Source organism: Dreissena polymorpha, chromosome 4, assembly GCF_020536995.1.
Source record: "Dreissena polymorpha isolate Duluth1 chromosome 4, UMN_Dpol_1.0, whole genome shotgun sequence".
Lineage (NCBI taxonomy): Eukaryota > Metazoa > Mollusca > Bivalvia > Myida > Dreissenidae > Dreissena > Dreissena polymorpha.
The window spans coordinates 64,596,369-64,621,177 of NC_068358.1; the positions used below are offsets into that span (position 1 = coordinate 64,596,369).

Sequence of the window (24,809 nt, forward strand, 5' to 3'; positions counted from 1 at the left end):
AATGAGACCCTAAATATGGGACCAGAGTAGTCTATGAAAGCCAACAGCAAGTTTTATATATCAAAATGTAGGTCTAAGTCTGAATTTTATTGTAATGGGTATAATTTTTTCCGTAAGTGTTGGAGTTGCCATGGAAACAAAATGGCGTCAAAGATGGCCGCCAAAAACAAAAACACACAATAAGTTGAATAGTTGTCCATATTAAACATTCTTTCATGACAATTTCTATATTTTATTCTATAATACATAACATTATACATTAAAATAGACGTTTTCAGTGAAAATAGCTGTAAAATTCTTGTAATACATATTTGTAAACCATTTATTTGAAATAAAATGAAAAAAAAACACTCATGCGGATGCTGTTTTTAATAATATCCTGATATATAATAAAATATATTGAGAAAAACACAGTTTAAATTATGATTGGGTCAATTATTTAACCTAATTTTCAAATAATCCTTTAAAAATGTAAAGTATGCATTGACATCAGGATCTTGTTCAACCCCATGTTCCGCCCCTAATTTGTCAAATAATTGAATAAGGTCACGCAAGCGAGACAATGGAATAAATTACTTTGAGATATAATTACAGTATTGAGAAAATAATGTTATAATATTAAAATTGTAGATATAATTAGGTTAGTTTCTAAAATTTACTTTCAAATAGTAGCTTTTACCAGGAAGTTCTGTTAGTCTAGAGATTAACATGTATTGAATAAGTCATAAAATACTTGTTAACACAGACATGTTTTTTGCTTTGCTTTGTTTCAATTTTATGTCATTAATGGTGAAATCTTATTAAATGACGAGAAGTCTTTAAATTAAAAAAAGCACAATTGCAAACTATTTTGTTTGCGTGGACTAAGTTCAAACATAGCTGTTTTCCACCTCAGACAGTAAATGTGTGATTGCTTTCCTTTGTTATTATTAAGACATGACCTTGATGTTCTGTCTGCAGAAGATGAAACAAAAACACATTTTGGCAAACATGTCATACAAAAGGTATATAGTTTGATTATTTGTATAGTGCTAAGCTTAATACATATATATATGCAACACTTTTAAAGAAAGAAATTTAGAGTCTACTTGGAATTAAGAATAACAACCTAGGCTTAAAGGCTTAATGTTTGAGGGTCAGAGACCCCAATCTATTTCAAGGCATAAACAGGCTTTTAATGTTATCTTTTTGTTTATAAAAGTAATTAAATTTGAAAGTAATTGTGTTTTTCAATGTGTATGAATGGGGAATTATCAAATCATTAGCTTATAGTATACCCTATCTCTGTTTTTTTTTTAAACTTGAGTAGTATCCGGATTGATACAATAACCGGATATTAGTAAATAAAACGTTATTAAAGTTTAATTTTGATATATTATAATTTTTCTGTTTTTCAGTTCACATTTTGAGAAACACATCTAAAGATGGATCTATAGCTTTTTAGATGTTGACAAAAGGTATGTTTGGGCTATTTAAAAGTGTAGTTATTGGCTCTAAGATATCATTCCACATAATGTAAATGTTTGACATTAGTTAATAACAAATTATTGTTTACAATGCATGCACATTTACTCAAAATTGACTTTTATAATAATACACTTTTTACAAACATAAGATGTGTAAAGATGAAATTAACATACTTTGTTAAATTTTAACCTTATGATTTAACATTTTGTTTGCTGCATGTTTAAGTGTGAACATTTGTTTAAGAATCACCCCAACACAAAGCGTTAAATCATACTTCGAAGTGATGCAAATAGAGAACTGTATGCAGGCAGTGGAACTTGTGTAGAGGTATACCAGTTAAGGGCAATTTTACCAACTTAACAAGATTAAGACTTAAATAATTACATCTTATATTTGTGTGCATACATAAGTTGTATTTGATTACTGCTTACCATGGGAAGAAGGACCAATCCCTGCAGTAATAAAATAATACTGAGTCAGCTCAACATAGTTCACTGTTAAGTACAATGTATAATAATGTGTTTTGGTGATCACATTACACAAAGTATTGATGAAAATGGAAAGAGATGGAGGAGGATGGATGGTGATAATGGAGAATGTTGATGGATGATGATGATTCATATGATGGTGATACAATTTAATGATGATGGCGATGATTATGATGATTCTGATGATGGTGGTGGTGATGATGATGATGATGATGATGATGATGATGATGATGATGATGATGATGATGATGATGATGATGATGATGATGATGATGATGATGATGATGATGGTGGTGCTGGTGGTGGTGATGGTGGTGGTGGTGGTGATGATGATGATCATGATCATGACGATCATGAACCAAACCAATGCAAGACACTTTCCTAGAGAAAACATTCTTAACACATTTATGCCTAGCATCTAGAAAAAATGCCTTGACAAACAGCATAGACCCTGATGAGACGCCACATGATTCGGCGTCTCATCAGGGTCTACACTGTTTGCTTAAAGGAATTTCTGCAAGAAATATTCTAAATATAGAAATAAATATATTAGACATCCCTAATTTTGGAAATAAATTTATCCAATTTAGAAGGATGTGAGAGTCCACTAGGCATAAATGGGTTAAACCTTAATCTTCCAGCTGTGACGGTGGCAACAGCAGACCAGTCCGGGTAAATCACTGATGGCAGAATGGAGGATCTCAAAAATCAAACAACTCCTTTAAGAACAAGGTCTTCTTCAGAAAATTTCAACTGGGAACTGCAATGTTTCATTTGTGGAGAAAAATGTGATCCAAAAAGGGACAGTAATTCAAAAGGTTATTCTAGAAGTTGGTCATTTGTTGAACAATCTAATTCAATAGATCCTAAAACAATATACTCAAAGGTCTTAGATTTTGCATATAAACGTCATGATGAGCGTGTAATTAATCGTCTTTTAAGTCTTCCAAATGGTGATCTTGTTGCTGTTAAGGCTAAATACCACCGAAAAAAGGGTTGTCTTGCAAGTTATTACAATACTGCTGATTTAAACATTGAAAAGGGTGACAAATACAATATCACTTTCAAGAAAGCTGCCAAAACTTTGAAAGTAGAATTTGAACACACAGTCATTGTTGAAAAAAAAGTTGTTAAATTAACCACATTACGACAAAGATTTATACAGCTCTGTATTGATCAGGGATGCCATGAAGCTGAAAATTACATCTTACATTAAAAAACTTTTGAGTGAAATTTGGCCTGAAATATCGTTTATTCATAAGAGGGGAAAAACAGATCTTGTGTGTGATTCGACAAAAACACTCCAGGATGCAATTAGGGAAGCAAACCACTTTGAAGAACTAGCCCAGGCTGACAATGAGGTATCATATGATATCGAAGATGAAACTGACAGCTCAATTGTACATAGAGCTATAGGAATATTGAGAAAACATATATCTTCATCTGTTAAGAAGCTTGAAAATCAATATTATTCTCCTGATGAAATGACACTAAATGCTCAGAAAGACTTTCTTGACCCACTTCTTCTTCAAGCTGTGCATTGGTTGACAAATGAAAATGCATTTCAAGAAGCTAGTGATACAGAGCATATACAAAATGCAAAATGTCTTGCTATTGCAAGTGACATTTCAACCCTTGTTACATCAGTTCCTTCACCAAAACACCTCGGACTTGCCGTTCATCTTTATAATGATTTCGGAAGTAGACATCTCATTGAAGACATGTTTAATTTAGGATATTCCATCTCCTATCCAGAGCTACGTAGGTTCCTGACATCTGCTGCTGAGCATGGGATGAATAGCCAAAGAGTTACACCACCAGGCGGAATTGTCCCAAGTCATATAGCTCATCGAAGCCAAGGTGGAGAACTTATCGTTGCAGTTGCTGACAACTGGGATCACAATGAAAGGACCGTAGATGGAAAACAAACCACACATGCCATGACAAGCCTTCTAATTTCCAACAAAACTGCAGACTTTCCTGTACCAAGACTCATTAAATCAGACAGTAGAACATTCAATGCCAATTCGTTACCTGGTGGTGGACTGTGCAGCATCATTGCTTACAGAAAACCTGCCAAAAGGCCTTCACCAAAGTTTACACCCCCTGTGACAATAGATGAGCTGCTAGATCATCCAATCCCATCAGCTGTCAGAATCGCTAGAGCAAAGGAGCTACTCTACTCAATAGGAAGGACAGCCCTATTTTGTGATGATCTTGCAGAAGATAGAATACCGTTACTTCCAAACTGGAATATTTTCCATAGTTACATCAACGATGAACAACCCCAAAATGTTTCAAACATTGCTTACAACCCAATCATTATGGCCAAACCTACAGAGTACAGCACAGTCTATACAACACTAGTTCGTGCTAAGGAAGTCATGAATGCCCTTGGCCAGGAACATGCTCCTATTATATTCGATATGAGTTTGCTTTCCAAGGCCATGGAAATTGTTTGGAACAAGCCAGAAGAGCTGCAAGGTGTGATCCCAATAGCAGGTGGGATGCATTTTCTTATGTCTGTGTTTGCTGGAATAGGACATCTGTATGGGGAAGCTGGCTTGAGACATCTTCTTTCTGACTCTGGACTGTATGCACCTGTCACTGTAGCAAATATACTGTCAGGAAAGGATTTTGAAAGGGCACTAGTTGCCTTCAAGCTGGTTGATGAAGTTCTCACCACACGTTTTTTGGCAAACTTTGAAACTTGGTGTGAAGAATCAGATAAAGCCATTCCAAGGACAATAATTGACCTGTTGAACAACCTCAAGACATTGAACTCGAAATCACATGATACCACAGTTGAAGAAATGTGCACAGAAATTGATATTCATATCACACCATTGATAGAAGAATTCTGCAATGAATCTAGGAAAATTTCCCCAACTTTTCGATTTTGGGACGATTACCTACATGAAGTTTCCCTCCCACTGAAATGTTTTATATCTTCTACAAGATCGCCTAACTGGACTGTATACCAAGATTCTATTCATAAACTGATGCCACTTCTCTTTTCTTCGAATGGAGGGACATATGCAAGATACATGACCGTGCAACTTTTACAAATGAAAAGATTGCCAAGTGAAGTTGAAGATGGTTTCAACAAAGGTTTGTTTACTGGAAAACTTTCAGATGGGAAATTCAACAGTGTGTGGCTAGACTACACCCTAGAAGTTACACAGAACAAAGCATTGAAAGGAAGTGGTGGAATTATTGGTCTTACTTTAAGAGAAAATGCACTGGCTAGGTGGTTTTTAGCTAGACCATTGTCATCAACATACTCTTCCAATTTCCATGGAGCCATTTGTCCATCCAACAACAAGGACGCAGATCAGAGGCATCACACGGAAACAAAATCTTGTCGGGACAAACATGAAAAAATGATCGGCAAACTGTCTAAAATGTTTGAAGGGACCTTCTTAGATCCTTTCGACACAAAAACAACGCCTGACTGTCTCATAAATTTTGCTACAGGAGCACATGCAGAGGATGATGTGGAAACATCTTTGACAGATTGTATTGAAACCGGCAAGAAAATGTTCACAAAATTTGTTAAAGATAGGCTTATATTGAAAAATGATACCACAGAAAAAGACTTTTATACACCTATGACAAGAAGTTGTGTTAAAACTATGTCACAAAGCGCATTAAAGAAGCAGAAGACACAGAAATCTCAAGTGTGTGGAGAAAACATGTTTCAAAGACTTTTAGCCATAAATGCATACAAGAAAGTTCCAGCAGAGAGATTATTTTCCTATGAAAATACAACTGTACCAGTCAGCATGTTTTCCGAGGAAGGAAAAATGATAATTGCCAAAAAATCAGCATTCATGCATAAGATTGAAGGTCTTTTGACTGATGTCCTGCATGATATAGAAAAACCAGATACCATTATTTTTGACGGAATGGCAATTATACAGTCAATTGTTATACAGTCTGAACAAGGCACATTCAAAGATATGGCAACATTGTTTGAAAAATACATTGTGTCAACATCCCGCAAATACAAATCTGTACAACAAATCCATATCATTTTTGACACATATAGTGAAAATAGCCTGAAAGGAGAAACCAGACGACGTAGAGGAGACTATGAGTCATCCAACAAGGTGCATGTTCACAGCAATTTGAAAATTCCCACAGACTGGAAGAAATTTTTAAGTTCATCAGCAAACAAAGCAAGTTTAACACAATATTACACCGGCTTTCTAAAGGAAAACTCAAATCTGAAAACACATGAAAAGATCTTTATTAATGGCGGAGCAGACACAGAGTGCCTTGAAATAACAACAGATGGTTGCCGAAAAATAAAGGTTCTTCAATCAAATCAAGAAGAAGCTGACACACTGATGATGCTACATGCCAGATTTGCAGCAGATATAGGGGGAACCTGCATTGTTGTACATTCACCTGACACAGATGTTCTTGTTCTCTTGATGCATCATTACAAAGCAATTGGGGCGAAAGAGCTTTATTTACTCACAGGAAGAAACAATACTCACGTAGACAAAAAACGTTTTATTCCAATCCATGATGTTGTTCACAAGCTGACTGAAGATCATATGAAAATCCTGCTGACAGTTTATTGTATCACAGGCTGTGATACAACCAGTGGGTTTTATGGGAAAGGGAAGAAAAAAGTATTCAATTTGTTCATGAAATATGCCAAAACTTTCCAGAATTTGCATGATATAGGTGAACAATTGAACCTTCAGAAGTTACAAAATGATGCCTGTGAAAAGTTTGTTGCTCTCCTATATGGAAATGAACTCCTTACATTGAATGAAATCAGACGCATTCGAGCTGCAACATCTGCACATCCCAAAGCCTTGCCTCCAACCAGAGACAGTTTTTATCTACACTGTCTCAGATGTCTTCTACAGCTCTGGATATGGCGCCATTCCCTTGTTGCAAAACATGACTTGCCATCACTAACATTGTTTGGTTATCATTTTGATAGCAAAAACAATTTAGTTCCAACAATGATGAATCAACCAATTGCTGCTCCAGAGCTTCTCAATGATCTGACGTGTGACTGTGAAATATGTGAGGACTTTACATGTCGCTGTTTTATAAACAAACAGCCATGCACAGCAGCCTGCAAGTGTACTGCAAATATGCACACACAAGATATGCTTTGTGCCAATTTGCATACCTTGACATTAGTGTTTGATCAAGATAGTGACATTTCTGATACTGAAGCTTGATGTGTGTTCAAACAGCAGTAAATAGACGGTTTGACAGTTGCAGTAGGATTAAAAATAAATTATAAAATAGCATAATTGATAAGAATAACTTATTTCACATAAATCAAGAAAAAATATTTTCCATGTATTACCTTCATATAACCCAAACAATTAATAAAATAATAACATATTGTCAAATGTTTTCCAAATTTTTTGTCATTTTATAGGTCAAACACAGTTCACTAAATCTTGTTATTATTGTCCACACGTTAGAAAAGTTGGTATTGTAAGTACAATGTACACTTCTCAATGCCATTTGTTCATTGTCTGTATTGCTGTGACATGATATTGTTTTTTTCCATAGAAAGACTGAACTTAAAGATTACCGATGTACTGCTCTAGTTTATGTTACTTGTTGACTTCACACTACTCGATTATGAAATATAATGTATTATCTTCAGAGATGCAATATTGAGTATCTATTGAGATTTGCTTGTATTTCTGTATTGCTTGTATTTCTGTATTACATACTTATCAATATTATTTATGTAAATATTGATTTATTCGAGTTTTAAAAAATGAAGAAAAAAAATCGAATGACACAAGTGGTTTGTAACCTTTAACATTTTAGTAGAATGCAATCTTTCGGTTTTTATATTTACATCCAGTTGGTAAAACATTGTTAAGAACTATGTTCAAAGATTGTTATATTGTTCATAACTGTGATTGTATGTCATTGCACAATAATTTTGACATGTCCATCTTATTTGAAAATAATGTATAAAACAGTATGATTTATATACATGTATGTGTCACAAAACACATGTGAGGTGGTTCCAAAAGGCATTTCTGAAATAAATGAATGTTTTGTGATGTTACATACCTTTATTATAGTCAGTGAATGGTTTTGTCAATCTAAATGACAGTTTTTTTGTATTAATCATTATTTTCTTAAATACTTATCTACAAGTTGATAGAAAAATAATGACCTAAGAACATGTACAAGATATAAGTGGTGTGTAACCTTTAACATTGTAATAGTGTGTCACCTGTTTTAAATTGTACACCTAGTTGATAAAAAGTTTATTATTGGTTTAAATGATTGTTATATTATTTGAAGCAATTGTGTGTGTGTGTGTGTCATTTCACCATAACCATAACCATGGCATGTGCATCTTAAATATAATATTGTATCTAACAGTATGTTTTATATATGTGTCACAAAACACATGTTAGCTTGTTCTAAACTGCATAACTGATATATGTCATGATTGTTATGTAATGTAAAATCTATGATAATACTCAGTAAATGATTATGGTAATATAAATGATACTGTTTTTGTATTATTTATTATTTTCTTGCATTTAAGTGTAAAACAAGTGTTTTAATAGACACTAATTTGACCTTTGACCTTCGTTTTGACCTTGACATTTTTTTTATTTATGAACTGAGTTGTTGTTAATAATGTATTGTATAAATATACAATATTAAATGTGTATTTTTAATACATTATGGTGTTGTTATTCAAAATAAATTTTATTTAAACTAATATGGTTGATTTTATTTCGCCTTTACATATAAGTGTCGGCCATGTTGTACGCCATCTTGTTTTTTACCATCTCCGACCTATTTGGAGAAAACGAAAGTCGTTTTCAAAAACTACAGACCTATACGAATATTTTGACATATAACACTTGCTGTTGAAAATCGTAGACCAGTTACCCCCTAAAATAAGCTAGTAATCTGGGCCTGTTTGCTACACTAATTCGTTTAAGGTCTATTCGATTAAAATATACATACGTGAAAAAACACTACCCCTGGTTCTCATCGAATCGGACTTTCCTACGGGTCCGTGAGTTTAACGAGTCCACTGTTAATTTAAAAGAAAATAACATAACTTCTTATTCATGATATTTAAATTTAACAAAGAAATGTATGGTTTATCCTATTTAAAAAATAATGGTATTTGAGTATTGTCAAATGATTTCTTACAGGAGGACGTACACAGTTATTTTAAGGAGAAGCTAGCAAGTCTGTGAGGTGTGTTATTATTGCAAGAGACCCTTACCACAATTAGTTACCAGGGAGAACCTTTGACAAAACATGGTCAGATTTTAATATTTTTTATTAACAGCGGTAAAATATATCCAATAACCAATGCAATACTATTTATTACGGCATTCAAAAAGACCTTAATTTACAAATAGGAATTCCACATTCATTGTTCAATTGCAATTTAATTAAAAAAATAATAAGGGGAATCATCACCTCCGATACATAATGACAGAGTTGCAACCCTTAGAACATACTTTGCAGGCTCAGGGATTCAGGCTTATTATCTCGCAAAGATCCTCATTAGAGCAGTATGTAATGTACTAGAGAAATACTGACACTTTTGGTTACAATTATGACACTAAGGCTTTAAAAGACCAACACCTGTATTTGTGATTTGCAAATTAACTAAAATTTAAATTTAAACTGATTCATCGTAGAGAGTGAAATAAATATAAATGCGGCAAAGATTCTTTTTTTTTGCAATGTAAAGAATGCATTAATCATCAAATCCAGTCAATTAGGTATCATTTAATATTAAAATAATAACACGAGTAATATAGAACTAAATGTCTATTAAGGGAAAGCTCTTTAAAATATAGATATGTGTGATTTGAAATTTATTACTTAAGGCCAGTTATGCTACATTCGATTACAAAGATTATTAGATTGTAAATAGTGACGTATTTTAACGATTTTATTTAGCGATTATATATCACAAAGAGTGATGGAAATGTGATGGAAATGTATGCCACTAATTGTTGAATACCAATAAACTGACTTAAAACTACTCTTCTTTAATCCACTTTATAATAAGTAAATTTTGCTATTCTAATAATTTTATATCATTCCAAGTATAGTTTTTGTACGTTTATACATGTTTTATCCTTTTTGAAGATTTGAGTATGAATATTTTTGAAAAGTTCCATAAATGGTAGGTTTCGTGAAAACGCAGAAGAGTTTGTTACACCAAACCGAAACGATCAGAGACATGTGGACTTGAATGCACAATGTATTTAGCAAATTTCCATCAAGATGTTGATTAAATGAGTCGCGTTCTGAGAAGACTGGGCATAATGCATGTGCGTAAAGTGTCACCCCAGATTAGCCTGGGCAGTCCGCACAGGCTAATCAGGGAATACACTTTCCGCTTAAACTAGATTTTGGGTAAAACGGGACTTCCTTTATAACGAAAAATACCATTAAAGCGGAAAGTGTCGTCCCTGATTAGCCTGTGCGGACTGCACAGGCTAATCTAGGACGACACTTTACGCACATGCATTATGCCCAGTTTTCACAGAACAAGACACATTTAATGTCTTTCTGCCGTTTGAGAGCGAGTATATGTCGGAATACGACAAGAGGCTTGTGTTTATTTCCGGATTCGAGCGGTGCGCAGTTTTGTTGAAAACAACGCTTGGTGGTATGTTTAATGCATATTCTATCAACGGACTTATATAATACGTCGATATAAACCTGTTTTTTATGCCATGATGTTTATTTGTCTAACTGACAACATGTATTATTTCTTTCTGGCTTTCTCCCTTTTAACTGATTGAAAGGTGTACATACACTTAGTATTCACGGTGTAGACAAACATTTTAGTATGCCTCTATTCCATACAGTGATCTGATTAAGTAGCTAGTGACAATATAAACTAGAAGAGATTTCGTCTGTATGTATACCTCCGCGACAATGTGGAAAATACCATTGTATTTAAATGAAATGGATGTATACTTATCTGAATTTCTTAGTGATTGACACGGTTTCAGTATTTCATGAGTTGGTAATCTACATGTATATGTGATGCTAAACTTGGTAAAGACAACTTCATTGCCTAGCAAATCCATTCTAAAACATGAAACAAGCGGGTTATTCATAAAGAAGGGAATTTATTTGTCACCGAAGATAACGTATTCGTCAAAGAAATAACCCTATGTAAACATCTGATGAAAATAAATAAAATGATTTTAAAGGTTACATTTTGTATACAGTGTAATGTTAATGCCTAGTATTCAATCCGTTGACGCTGCCCCAAAACCTATCTACCGGAGTAAATTTTTGAAAAACAACAACAAAAACAACTAACTCCGACAACTTACCGTTTCCATCCGATATACCTTACCGTTGCCATTGAGTGTGTATACATGAACGTCAGATTTCACTGTGAAATAATGTGTACCTTTAATAATGAAGAATCTTTGGATCACATGCATATTCTATAGGCGTAATGAGTATTGCCATGTCGAATATGTTGGTGTACTGGGTATTGCACCGAGCCGCAATGAGCGTTGCGCTATATATAAGTATGTATCGTATTAAATATAAACGTTCATTAAAGACAACATGTTTATGTTTTAATAAATAACAGTGCTGTATATATAATAATAAGTACAATAACTTACCATAAAACTGATTCCCATATTACTGCGTACAGTGGAATTTGTGCTCTGATAAAATTGCGCAATGTCAGGTGTACGTTTCCACACAGTGCCTATTAACCTTGTAAATTATTACCCTAATCATGTTCTGGCTTAAGAAAAAAATAAAGCAACGAAAGAAAATCAGTCAAATAGTGAAATACAAACAACCTAAAAATGCGCCACGAAAAGTAACCCAAATGGCTTCATTATTTACGAAAGTTCACTATATTGAGCTGTTAAGATTTGTTAATCCCAAGATCGGTGTTTGACGTCATGCAACCTCCGCGCAGAGATTTGATTGGGACCAGCATAATTAGAGGTATAATGAAACATATAATCACATCTCAATTTACCTTTATTTTCAGTTTCATACTGATATTTGTTGAAAACTTAAAATAAGTGTTGTTATCATTGCTTGTAATAACAGTTTTTAACAGTTTTAATTACTTTGTATACATATAAGCTTTAATTGATCGCATGACATAGGATTACAATATATATACTTTTACAGATTTTTTAATATTGTTATAAAGTGGACCATGCGCAGGGTAGAAAATATAAATTTTCGTGCTAGCACTCGTTTGGGACAAATTACAATGCTCAGATACCATGCATGAACAGCCGTCGTAATTCATCCTCAGTATTATTGGCATGTCTGTATGTTTATAATGCCTTGGGAAAAAGAGCTTAATGCATGTTCCTAAAGTGTCGTCCAAGATAAGCCTGTGCTAATCTGAGACGACACTGTTCGCCTGAACTGTTTTAAGCTAAGAAGAGACTTTGTTTAAGCGGGCTAATCTTGAGCGACACTTTACAAACATGCTTTTGCCAGAGCGAGGCTAAGATAGATTGTTTAAACATGTGGTAGTGACTAATAGTCATGCAGTTCTTATTCATCCATGAAATATATATTACAACTATTACTTTGGCAGTTGTATTGTTTTGTTTAAACCTGTTTGTGCGTTAAAGTGTTGCTTTGAGGATGTTTGCGGTTACACTGTAATTACTGTAGTCATACATATTTTTAGATCTACTGCGTGTAGGTGCAATCGATCCAAACGGTATGTGACATTAATATTAACACAAGTTCTTACAACTGCTTGTGATAATAAATATAGATACGTATGTGACAGATTGACAGTTAGTTTGGTTGTGAAATGTACCTATGTTTAGGGTCATTTAGGTCAAGGTTTGAGTGCAGGATGAACCCCGAGTAGCAGCGGAACATATATATTTATTCCATGCTGCTTCGAGCGGGCAATCCGACTTATATGTATAAAACCTCAATCGGCTACCTAAATACTATAATACAATTAGAGAAAATATATTCTTTATATCTCCTTAAAATATCAACAAAGACGTCACTCTCGATCAAATCACAGTCTTTATAACCAACCACGCGATGATAGCCAAGCCACATGGTACAATAATTTTCCCGTTTTTTTTTAGTTATTTTTTTATATAAACCTCAACACTATTGTCAAAATATAAAAGAAAATGATACAACTTTTTATAATATAATACTTAAACAATAAACAAAATACCATCCTTACAGATCTGGGAGGATTTTCGTGTTGTGGCAGAGATTGTTTGTGAGACTGAGAGCATGGAAAGAAAACTCTGCCGGTATACTGGTCGAAGTCACGCACGATATTATTTAATGTGTGTACATTTGTATTTTGTTTACATTCGTGACATGCGCTGAACGAATCAATCTGCGTAAATGGACGTCACAAAAAGGGATAACAGATTAATTAAAACTACCAGGTGTTTTCCCGATGTATCGTTAATTAAAAATTTCTATTTCATAGTTTCATGCCTTCAATCCTAAATTTCCAATTAAAGATAATTTGCATGAGTTTGTTCGGTTTGAACAAGATTCTTGTTCGTATGGCTGCCGAGCCCTCGGCAGATACGTATGTTAGAGCATGGGGCGATAACTCTGCGTGGAGAACTATTGAACATTAATATATACGGCATTATTGCAATGCCACGTTCACAACAACACACAACTATGCAATTAACCGCGACATGAACGACAGAATCGACGCTGACAAATACATATTACAGAATGATCGATGAGCAAGAACAGTACGAACAAGATAACATTAACAAGAAATATCTTTAAAAAAGATATACGGCGTAAATAGTTTAATGAATGAGATCAAGGATAGCGAATGTCTTTTTCTGTGCAGTTCTTAGCTGCATCACACGCAGTACGGGATGTTACGGGGAGTTTTCGCGGCTTATTTTACATTTTAACATATTGCTGGTCATAAACCTATAGATACAAAACAGAAAACCAAAAGAAGAATGGAAGTGAAATTTAAACATATGAGTCAACCGGCCACACGAGAAGTATCCGTATTTATAGGCGCGTTCTTCGAACAAACCTGTTTTAGTGGTTTGTCGGGCATTGCTATTTGATTCGATTATTAACAGTATCAATTATCATCGTGCAAATGCTTAAAGTGATATTATGGGCATTTTGCACTGTTGAATTGAGCTGAAAAGAATTAACAGGTCAAAATAGTTAGTTAAAATGTGGTTACTGATTAATTATCTGCAACTCACCTTGCTACCAGTTGTTTATAAAAATATATTTTATATTCGACATTCTTACGTGACCCACCCAGTCCTGTAAGCTGAAATGATCCGTAAAACAATTTCGTGTCTTTGTGTCGTATGAACAAATCTGCACTAAAACTAAATTTAGGTTCAACTCGTAAACGCATGATCAGTTGTCAAACGAAAGTACGGTTGATATTCAAATGCATTATTTTTCTCTTTCTGGTATATTGTTTTAGTATGATGATGCTGCATTAATTAATATAAGTGTATATGAAGTGGAAACATCAAAAATAATCAACGGTTGCGATAGACACCTATAAACTGTTACATGCTCATAATATCACTTTAGTACATTAGGCAATATGGACGAATAATTATTGTTAAATTTATCAACAATAATATTTATCATTATATTGTTGAAAACACATTAAGAATCTATTATTTACATACCATAATTATATTGCTGAATATCTTCATTTAACATATTTCTGGTCTAAAGAAAATTCCAGGTCACCTAGTTCACGGATAGCGTCTTTATTATATAACGATTATTTTACTGGCCGCCAACTCCGGTGATGACCTGTATATAAACTCTGAATGTCCGCGAATTGACCCGATATACCTCGCGGGTTGAAATGCAATGCTTTAAAGTGAGGCCTCGCTTCCATTGCTCTTTATACTTTTACATGTTAACATGTTGACAGGAATAAGGAAGTAAGTACTAAATATGAGAACATAGCCTTTTAAGTATAAACGCTCTTGCGCTGGTAATACTCTGAAAATAAAAGGTGTACGCACAAACTGTATTGATGTCGAGAATTGAGTGTAAAACTGTTCTATCTATTAAGCCTTTTCATTCGAGATAAAATTGTTTCATACAGTAAAACAGTGTTACAAAGACGCGGATATGTTTCCAATGTTCTGGTGGTATACTCAAATCAGCCAATGGAATAAATGAAGTGTATTCATTCGTACCTAGCCGCGGGAAATTTTATTGGAATTTTATTGGACACTTACAAAGGTCAGGCTAAGGTGAAAAGCTGGCTTAAGACAGCTTACGCCGAAAAACGAAATCGAGCTTAAAAACACAACATCTGACCTCAACCACTTCCCCCACCACTACTACTTCCTTGCATCAATACCGCTATTTTCGCACGAGGAAGTTGTGGATTATTTGAACCAATGCCTAACTGATAGTGTGTGGGATATATACAACACCATTCTTGCCTCTGATTAGCGGCTAAAAAGATAAACATTTGTTCGTACATACGTATATTCGTATACTTAAGAAAACAATGGAAATGTGCATTTTTTTTTGGAACTGCACGTCGGTGCGATAATTCATATCTAAAATCATTTTCGAACTCGGTTGAGATATCATGCATCAAATGATCTCCGAATGTTTCAGGATGGTAGGAAAAAATGCGACTTACAGTGTTAACAACATTTCTCTGAATGAAACTACCTCAGTTCCATACGACCGTGTTTTTAAGCAGCCCAGAACCATTTTAGACTCAAGATATCATTATCAAATGGTCTCAGAAAGTAACATCAAGATCGGACTAAAAATTAAAGTTCTTGAGTGTTCAAACGGTTTTACCATAGCCAGTCACACAACTGCATCGTCTGTCGGCCATGTTTTTTATGGAACGGAACCGCGCCTACGGCAACAAAGTTTTCAACGTACTATTTGAACACAGAAGATATTAATAGAACAAATGTTATGGGCAAAGTTGACGAAGATTTGACAAAATTATAACTTCTGCATTGTTAATAAGCGTTTTCTTGTTGGTTGACTTCGTCCAAGATGTCATTTGGGACAAGTGTTCTGACAAGGTTTCATGAAGAGTTGGCAAAACATGTGACGGCTAGAATGTTCATAAGCTATTTCTTTAGTTTGGCCTAGTGACCTAGTTTTTGTCCCTATTTCACCACAGCAGAGATTATATCGGGGAAAAATTATCTGACCACGTTTCATGAAGAATGGAAAATTATGGTGGCATCCAAGACTCTTCATAAAGCTTTTTCATTTATTTTAGTTAGTGACCTAGTGTGTAACCTAACGGGACACTACTTGGAACTCGGTCGCGTTATTATAAAGACAAATGATCATTTTCTAGTCCTCACCAAATGGAATTGTTCATCCTTGCACCGATGACGTTTTCTTATTAAAAACAGTTTAAATTGTGTTGATTTTTTTGGTATTTCCACCTTCTCCTTTTTGCATAAATGTAGATTTCTTATGGAATGTAGCGATTTAAGATTTGCAATAGAGGAAGTAAATATAACAACAACTTTGAAAATTGAAATTTTACTCTTTTTTTTTTTTTTTTTTTTTTTTTTTTGAGACCCACAGTTTTGAAAAAAAAATCACTGAATATTGTTTTAACGGGAAAAAAGCTTCAACAAAAATTACGTAACGTTTCAATTTAAAGCGAAAACAGTTCATTGCTTGGGTCTCCTAGCCACGTCGACGCAGAAACGGTCGATCACGTGACGAATGGCGATACCGGAAGCGCCTACGAGTCGAGCTTGCGGTCGTAGTGCCACTCGCCTTGGCCCGGCCCGACACGGATCAGGTTAGTGATATGGTCACTCAGATCCTTGATCCCGTCCACCTGCTCCTCCAGGTACTCGCCCTCGATGAAGTCCATCATCTGAAAAACACGCACATAAATGAGCCTTGTCCTTGGAAAACCGGGCTTAATGCATGTGCGCATAGTTTCGCCCCAGTTTTGCCTTCGCAGACAACACATGCTAACAAAGGACGAAACTTTCCACCTTTATAGATTTGTCTTTTTAGGGAAAGTATCTTCTAAACGAAAATCAAGTTTAGGCGGAAAGTGCCGTCCCTTTGACCACACTTACCGAACATGCATTAAACCCTGTCTTACAATAGCGAGGCTCAAATGTTTGGAAATTTAACATATGCACAAATGTTTCTGTAGTTTTAGCAGTATTTGTAATCCATCATCCGATCAAAATACATGTATGTTGCATCTGAAAATTTCCAAACTAATTTTTTAACATCATCTGAGAAAATATAGTTGCATTATCTGAAAACACGCTAAATTTTTTAGACATGAAATACAGAGTACGCATCGAAGTATCTATTATTATTTCAATATTTATTTCTCCGATGGTTTTTAAACGAATGAAATACTACCGATTTCATTCATTATTCAGCTTGATTACGATGTAATTATATTAAGGAGCAATTATCAATTAGCACGTTTTAAAGACGCGAAAATGCACATGTACATGAAAAAAAATCTTACTGTAACGTGTAACGTTGATTGATTGTGCCAAAAAGCAAATGATAAAAGTACTGAGACAATTAAAAGGTTCCGTCAATGTCCCGTTCTGACCTGGGCGTCACCGTACTGACCTGGGGGTCACAGTGCGATTCTGCGATCTTGTGCAGGTCAAGCAGCGCCTGATTGACAGCCTTCTCCAGCTCCAGGGCTGTCTTCATAGCGTCCAGGCCACACCCCCACTCGTCCTTGTCGGGCTTCTGATGACGTAATAAATACAAATAAACCTCGCTCTGGGAAAACTGGGCTAAATGCATGTGCGTAGTGTCGCCCAGATTAGCTTGTGCAATCCGGACTGAACTAATCTATGACGATAATTAACGCACGTATTTTAAACATAGTTTCCCAAAGCGAGGCTTAAATTTAGTAATAGAATGGACAACAACGTTGGAAAGGTTAAACGGTCTGCGGAGAAACAGTCTGAACGGAAGAAATCCACACAAAGAACATAGACGGTTGCGCCGGGTTTTCTCTTCAGGATATGGTTTATCGAATACATTGGTTTCACATTTCGCAACGAAAAGCATTTCCAATATAAATTGAGCCTCGGTCTAAGAAAACAGGGCTTAATGCGTTTGCGTAAATTGTCGTCCCAGATAAGTATGTGCAGGACTGAACAGGTTAATAAGGAAAGACACTTTCCGCCTATACTGGATTTTCGTTTAGGAGGGACTTATTTTAAACGAAAAATTCCACAAAAGCGGTTAATGTCGTCCCTGACTGCACAGGCTAATCTGGGACGACACTTTACGCACATGTATTTATCCCCGTTTTACAAGAGAGCGGCTAAAATAAAATTACGAATCGGTCAACACGAAATACAAAATTTACCAATACCCGTTAATACTTTAAAGAGTGTATAAATGTGTGCATACTGATACCGCTGTATATCTGTAAATAGGTCAAACTAATGTAAACCAAATGCATAATTTAACTTGAATAAACTTGAGATTTGACGCGAACGAGTATTTGACTTTTGACACAAGTGGATGCGACCCGTGCTGGAGAAATAAGACAAATCCACAATGGCTCATTATTCTAATTGAAATTTGAACTGTATACGCAGTAATTGCTTTCAAGCGTATTGATACTTCACGTCATATCCATTGTTAGATTAAAGTGCCTGTTCCGTTGGAAATGGGCGCCGTATAATTAGATAAAAAAATACGATGCGCATTTTCCAACCAAGTAGGAGTAATATTTTAAGGCCATTGGAAGCGAGACACAGTGGAAAAGTAATCAAAAACAATTCATTAAATGATTAACATTCTTTGCAACAAGCAACTTAATCTTTGATTCGCGCTATGCTTGTATGTATGTGTTGTGTCCAGTCTTATCTTAGCTAGTAATGAAAACGATAAACAACAACATCATCAACAACAAAACGCATAATCATTACAAATATACAAGTAAATAAGTAACATGAAAAGTTGAAGCCATTACAGTTTTACAATACATCCGCAAATAATATTTAGAATAATGTTTAGAAATTAGGTAAAAACCAACCAATACGTGGGTTAACAATATTAAATGCACTTCAGTTATGAAAAGGTCGCAGGTCCAACAAATATCTCCCGTAAACATGCATAAAATATATAGCTCACGTTCACATTCGTTTAAACTTAATTTTGCTTTTTAACACGGGTGTATCATTGTCACATTGTAGTTAACATAAGTTATGGAAAATAAATCACTCCCAAGGTTATACCGCCTAGATAAAACACGAACTTGCTTATAAATAGAAATCTGTAGCTTATGTAACTTGAAATATGAGGCATGTTATTCTGGTAACGCACGATTTAGCATTGCCCAAAATCGGTCTCAAATAACCAAATCACCGTGTATGGTTCAAGTACCGGGTTATGGTTCAAGTGACAAATGCAATCCAGCTAAAAAAGGTATAAACTAAACGTAAGCGTAAACATCTCAGTACTTTGTAATTTTGTAACAAGTTATATAGGACCTTATTAATAAGTTTTATATCACATTTCAGTATGGCTTTGCGGTTAAGACACTGCCAACAAAAACGACGTGCATATTTAGTATTGCTGGTTGCAGACGAATCCAAAATGTAATACCATATGTCGTGGAGAAAAAGTGGTTTAATCGTTTAAGTAGATAAAGATATTTGTATGGAAATCTGTGTTTGGCATTTTGAGGAAATAGTTTTATAGCAGATGAATGAATCACGTTTGATTAAAATCAGTTTAAAAGAAAATACATGATTTGAAATAGTTTTTTTATGGGATGACTTATTACAAAGATCGTTCTTATAGATGCCATGAAACCCTTTAAACTTCAATTCCAGTACCGGAAGTGACGTACCTGGATGGCTTGGAGCACAATGCGACCGCCTCGCTTGTTCTGGTACTTCATAAGCTTCTCGGCATGCTCGCGTTCCTCCTCGCTGGACTTACGGAAGAATTTGGAGAATCCCTTCAGAGCAACATCGTCGCGGTCGAAGTAGAAGGCCTGAAATCGAGGCGAATGAAATTATATACAGTACACACAACGTGTTCACGCGGCGTCCCTTTGGCAGAAATGGAGTGAGAGCAGCCGGAACGTGAAATATGTTGTACAAAATACATTCAGAGCGACATCGTGGCGGTCGAAACGGAAAGTATACAAACTTTTGTGCTGGCTAGTCTATGGGTTGGATTTTTTCGGGTACTTAACGAGTATGTCAGTCAAATATCGGAAAGTCGATGGACATACTAGCTATTGATCTCGGATAAACAAAACACGATCGGAGCGTTAAATAAAGGAGTTAGAGCACATTCTTCTGCCAGAAATATGCAACTGCTTACACTAGGGCGAGAACGGTCTGCGCATAATTTCATGACCGATCAGCATACTATAATTTAGCAAGGCTGGCATGTGGTCTAAGATACTTTCTTAAACATGCTGATGCCGTGAAATACTTTTTGTTAAGATAACTTTTATGTCTCGGACATACAATAGCACATTTAATTCGTGCGAACGTAAAACGCTAAATCGCGATCATGTCATAAGTCCCACATTGTGGTTTCCGGTCTGAAGTATTTAAGTGCAGAGAACGTAGGTCACACGTCAACGTCTCTGCAAGGAGTTATCCTTAACGTGCACATACAACGAAGAACGTACATTATATAGAGAACAACAGGATACTGTCCGATCTTTGTGTAACACATCAGGTGAAGCTGAGAATATTCGAATATGATTTACCAGAGGCAAGCCTGATATATTACACAAATATAGAACAGTATCCGTTTTAAAGGGGCCTTTTCACAGATTTGTGAATGTTTTGAAGTATGTCATTTAATGCTTAATAATGATAATTGTAAACATTCGAAATAAAAAGCTCCAGTGAAAAATCGAGAATAAAATTTAAAAAAAAAAAGTAACCCTCAACTGGGCTCGAACCACTGACCCCTGGAGTCCTGGAGTAAAAGTATTAACCATTTAGTCCACTCGCCCATCCGCGCTCACGCACTATTGAAAGTATTTAATACTTTATATAAGCAATCCTCGTAGTTTCACAAAAAATTAACAACAACAAAATTCTCCAAATTATTCAATCGTTTCGCGTTGCAACGCTTTATAACTTTCAGGGTTTTAAATCGTCAAAAGATGTATATATTGGCAATTTTAGTGCATGGTAAATGTTCAGTATTACTGTTTCCTCACAAATATAACTCTAACGAAAATTTGCGATTCTGAAACAACTTTTTTTAATTTTGTAAATTTACCAAAGCGTGAAATGGCCTCTTTAAAATCAAATTCGCGTAATTTACTGCTCATTATAACTACATGTCTTGTCTTATGTCTGTTTACTACTCGCTAACGTGGAGATTTTAGGCTAGCATGCCACAATCGATGTGAAATTGTGCGCGAAAAATAACAACCTGTAACAAAACCCACAGCTGATATAAAAAATTACCAGCGCCCAAGTGGCATATTGACATATTTATAACGCATAATGCCTACATCATAAATGAATGCATTTCTCGCACGAATCACATTTCTTTGATACAACATAAGGTCTGATTGATGCTGCATGACCCATTTGGCATAATATTCGATATAAAAGTATACAAGATTAATAACAAGATCGATTGTTCAATAAGGAACTATTAACTTCTGCACAGGGTATACTACGCAGCAATACATGGCTGACCTAGTTCTATCGGGCTTTGGTTGAGTCATATTGCGCAATCACTGCTGCGCAGACAATGCATCTACTAAAAAACTGCAGTAACTTTTAGATATTTAAAACAGAATGTTGCTTTATTTATGAAATGTCATTGAGTATATGATATAACAGTGCGCGATACAGAAGATAATATATTATGCGCATGATTCAATCGTCTTAAGAGCTTAAACATAATGTAAAACCGATCTGTCAAAGAGAATGTAAATCTACGTAATGTAATGTTGCCTCCGCCGTTATTGAAGTTATACGGTTTATTTACATAAGAATGCGCATAAAAAACAGGGAGCCACAGCAGCACAGCCGACAAGCGTTCAAACCAAACATGAAACAATGATCGATGAATTTTGAAAACTACGTAACCACAGCTTGCACTAGGACAGAATTTAGAACACGTAATTATTCGTTCATCTCATGACGAGAATATGGACATGTACTGAACAGTAAATTTTGTTAAAAATAACATGTTATCCTTGACAAGACAATTAATATTGTCTTTAATGTTGTAGACGTGATACATATTGCTGTACATGCAGTAAAACTTAGTTTAGTTATAATAAATATTTTGGAAATAACGAAAATCGAGCTTTCATTATGGGTTTTATTAACAGGGGTTTTTTTTAGAAAAAGGGGAAGACGCTGGACGCTGGGTAAAAGGGGAAAATCGAGCGCGAAAGAGACATATGTGGGGAAAAAATAAAAACTGTTCATTTCAATGTCTATAACTCACCTACAGACTTCAGGGTTTTTTTTAGAAAAAGAGGCATGTCTCTGACCTTTTTGTTGTTAAACACATAAACAAGTATGATATTAAAGTCAAAGTCCTAAATAAAGTTGCAGGTGTAGATCTAATAGTGGGAAATGTTTTCAACTGGGGCCGGGGAACGATGTCAATATTATGATTTCAATTTCATGATGAATGGGTTGACGATCTAGATCTGCTACAGTATTGGAAGGGAAAGGTGCGGCAGCTGCCGATTGTCTACTTTCACTTTCACAATAATCCGACAGTATTAATCGATGTTGATTACATGTACCTCCGAATCCTGCTGGGTTTCAACGGTTTTTGATGATTCATTCTTAAAACATGCGTCAACGCAATTAATATTTTCCGAGTCCAAACGTTTTATTTTGTTCGTGTATGAACGCCAATTGTGAGACTTTTTTCTGTTTTAACGTTTATGTCTTGGCTTTCACATAACCCGGATGAAAATTCGACTGGTTTCCGGTAATTAATTGACGAAACACCCTTCTCGCGCAAGACCGGAATCCAGTAAAATAGTCACATGATTAATACGATTAGTTGCCCGGTTTCCATGACGTGATTTAAGAGCTATATATAGAATCACTGGGATTCTCAGATTTGAGTGGAGAGAAAGAGAGAGAGAGCGAGATCGTTGTACATGGTACAAATTGGATAAGTGTCAACTTCCCAAAAGAAAAAAAACATTTCTTTGAGGGTAAAATATTATATTTTGGTGAAAAATTATAATTTTGGAGGGGAAATGGTATTTTTAGGGGAAAAATTATGGTAGGGGAAGACGCCGAATATCGGCGTCACTTTCTTAGTAAAAAAAACCCCTGTATTATGTCCCTCTTCAATAAGTTTTTTTTAATTAAAATGTTCTAACTTTACTTATACTGAAATGTATCAGTATTAAATGGATTCTTACAAGTCTGCTTTTCAAACAACATTTAATTAAGGAATATAATGCTAAGATTAACTGCTATATGATATCTATAACATATATAGGTATATTAAGATATGCTGACGTTCATGATAGTAAAATTAGGAGAAGTATGGTTAATCTGCTTCTGCAAAAGGTGTAAGAGTGTAAATAACGGGTGTAAACATTTCATTGCAGATGAAAAATTAATCATTGAAAATACATTTATAACAGCGTTTGCATTTTAAACGCAGTTTATAACCCCCCCAAAAGAGAAACAGTTTAAGGAGTATTGAAAAACGCAAATCAAGTCAATAAATTAGCAACATGCAAAAACATACACTAAAGACCTGTAAGCCAAATAGATATGCATAACAGATCTCCATATTGTTCAACGTTTCTTAAAAAGATGACACCAGTAGCAAAATAATGACATCGCGAATAACACGGTACGCACAGTAATTGCGTAGATCTATAATACCATTACGAAAATCTGATATTTCTTATGATAAACGAAAGATATGCATGGGTGCTGCATATTTCCACAATAAAACACTTATCATTGGTCATTTTACATTTTTTACTAGATTTCGACCTGTTCGTAACTTGAAAAAAAGGGACGCGAATTTTGCGGTCTCTACAGTACAGTAATCGCGTACATTCAACAGCTCGGATGTAAATAAACGACTGCAAATGTAAAGGTCATAATAAAATCATATGCATGCGCGTAAATTGCAAACCAACATAGAAATTAGAAATCACCACATACATGTTAAATTATAGAATAGTGGTACATACCATGGACTGGTACACATAGCTGGCGTACAGCTCCATGTTAATCTGCTTGTTGATCCCTGCCTCACTCTCGGCGTGGAAGTTCTGTCGTGGTCTCGATGCGGCCATTTTGTTCGTATTCCGTTCAGATGGTGCTTAAACGGTGCTCAAAGGTGTTGCTTAGCTTTGTACAAAAAGTATCAAACGATGTTCGCTGTTGGAAATTTGTCCGTACGTTCACTGACGTAGCAAGACAAACAATCCGAAGTTGGTATGTTTTCACGCGGTTAAGCTCCTATATTTATACTCTATTTCAGGTCACATGATTTACCACGTGGTTTTGGGTCATGTGAATTTTTAGAACAGAGGCCTTCTTAGGGGTAATTGACAACTGATAATATAATTCAGTTTATTGTCGTATAACCTTGTAAGCGGACATTATTGACACGTTTTTATATAGTTCAGGCCAATGATAAAAGTGTTTTTTATATTTCAACTTTGGTAACATCATCGCTCCCGTTTGTGGGAGTTTGTAGATAGATCCTCTATTGTAGAAACGGATCTATATTTAACTTCAGCCAGCTATTACGTAAAAACTTATGTATGCCTAAAACTTATGAAATCGTTTTGAAAGAAATAAACAGAGCATGCAATTCTATACTCTTATACCCGAT

General features: G+C 35.1%; 1 protein-coding gene across 1 annotated transcript; it reads right to left on the minus strand.

Annotated features, from left to right (window-relative positions):
* Positions 1–16,494: 16,494 nt before the first annotated feature.
* On the minus strand, positions 16,495–24,436 carry LOC127876295 (soma ferritin-like). Its single transcript, XM_052421423.1, has 4 exons — positions 24,160–24,436; positions 19,831–19,977; positions 17,580–17,705; positions 16,495–16,848 (listed from the first exon to the last, which is right to left on the minus strand). Exons 1-4 carry the CDS (start codon positions 24,262–24,264, stop codon positions 16,711–16,713), a joined length of 516 nt encoding a protein of 171 aa, XP_052277383.1. The 5' UTR covers positions 24,265–24,436; the 3' UTR covers positions 16,495–16,710.
* Between the last annotated feature and the right edge of the window lie 373 nt (positions 24,437–24,809).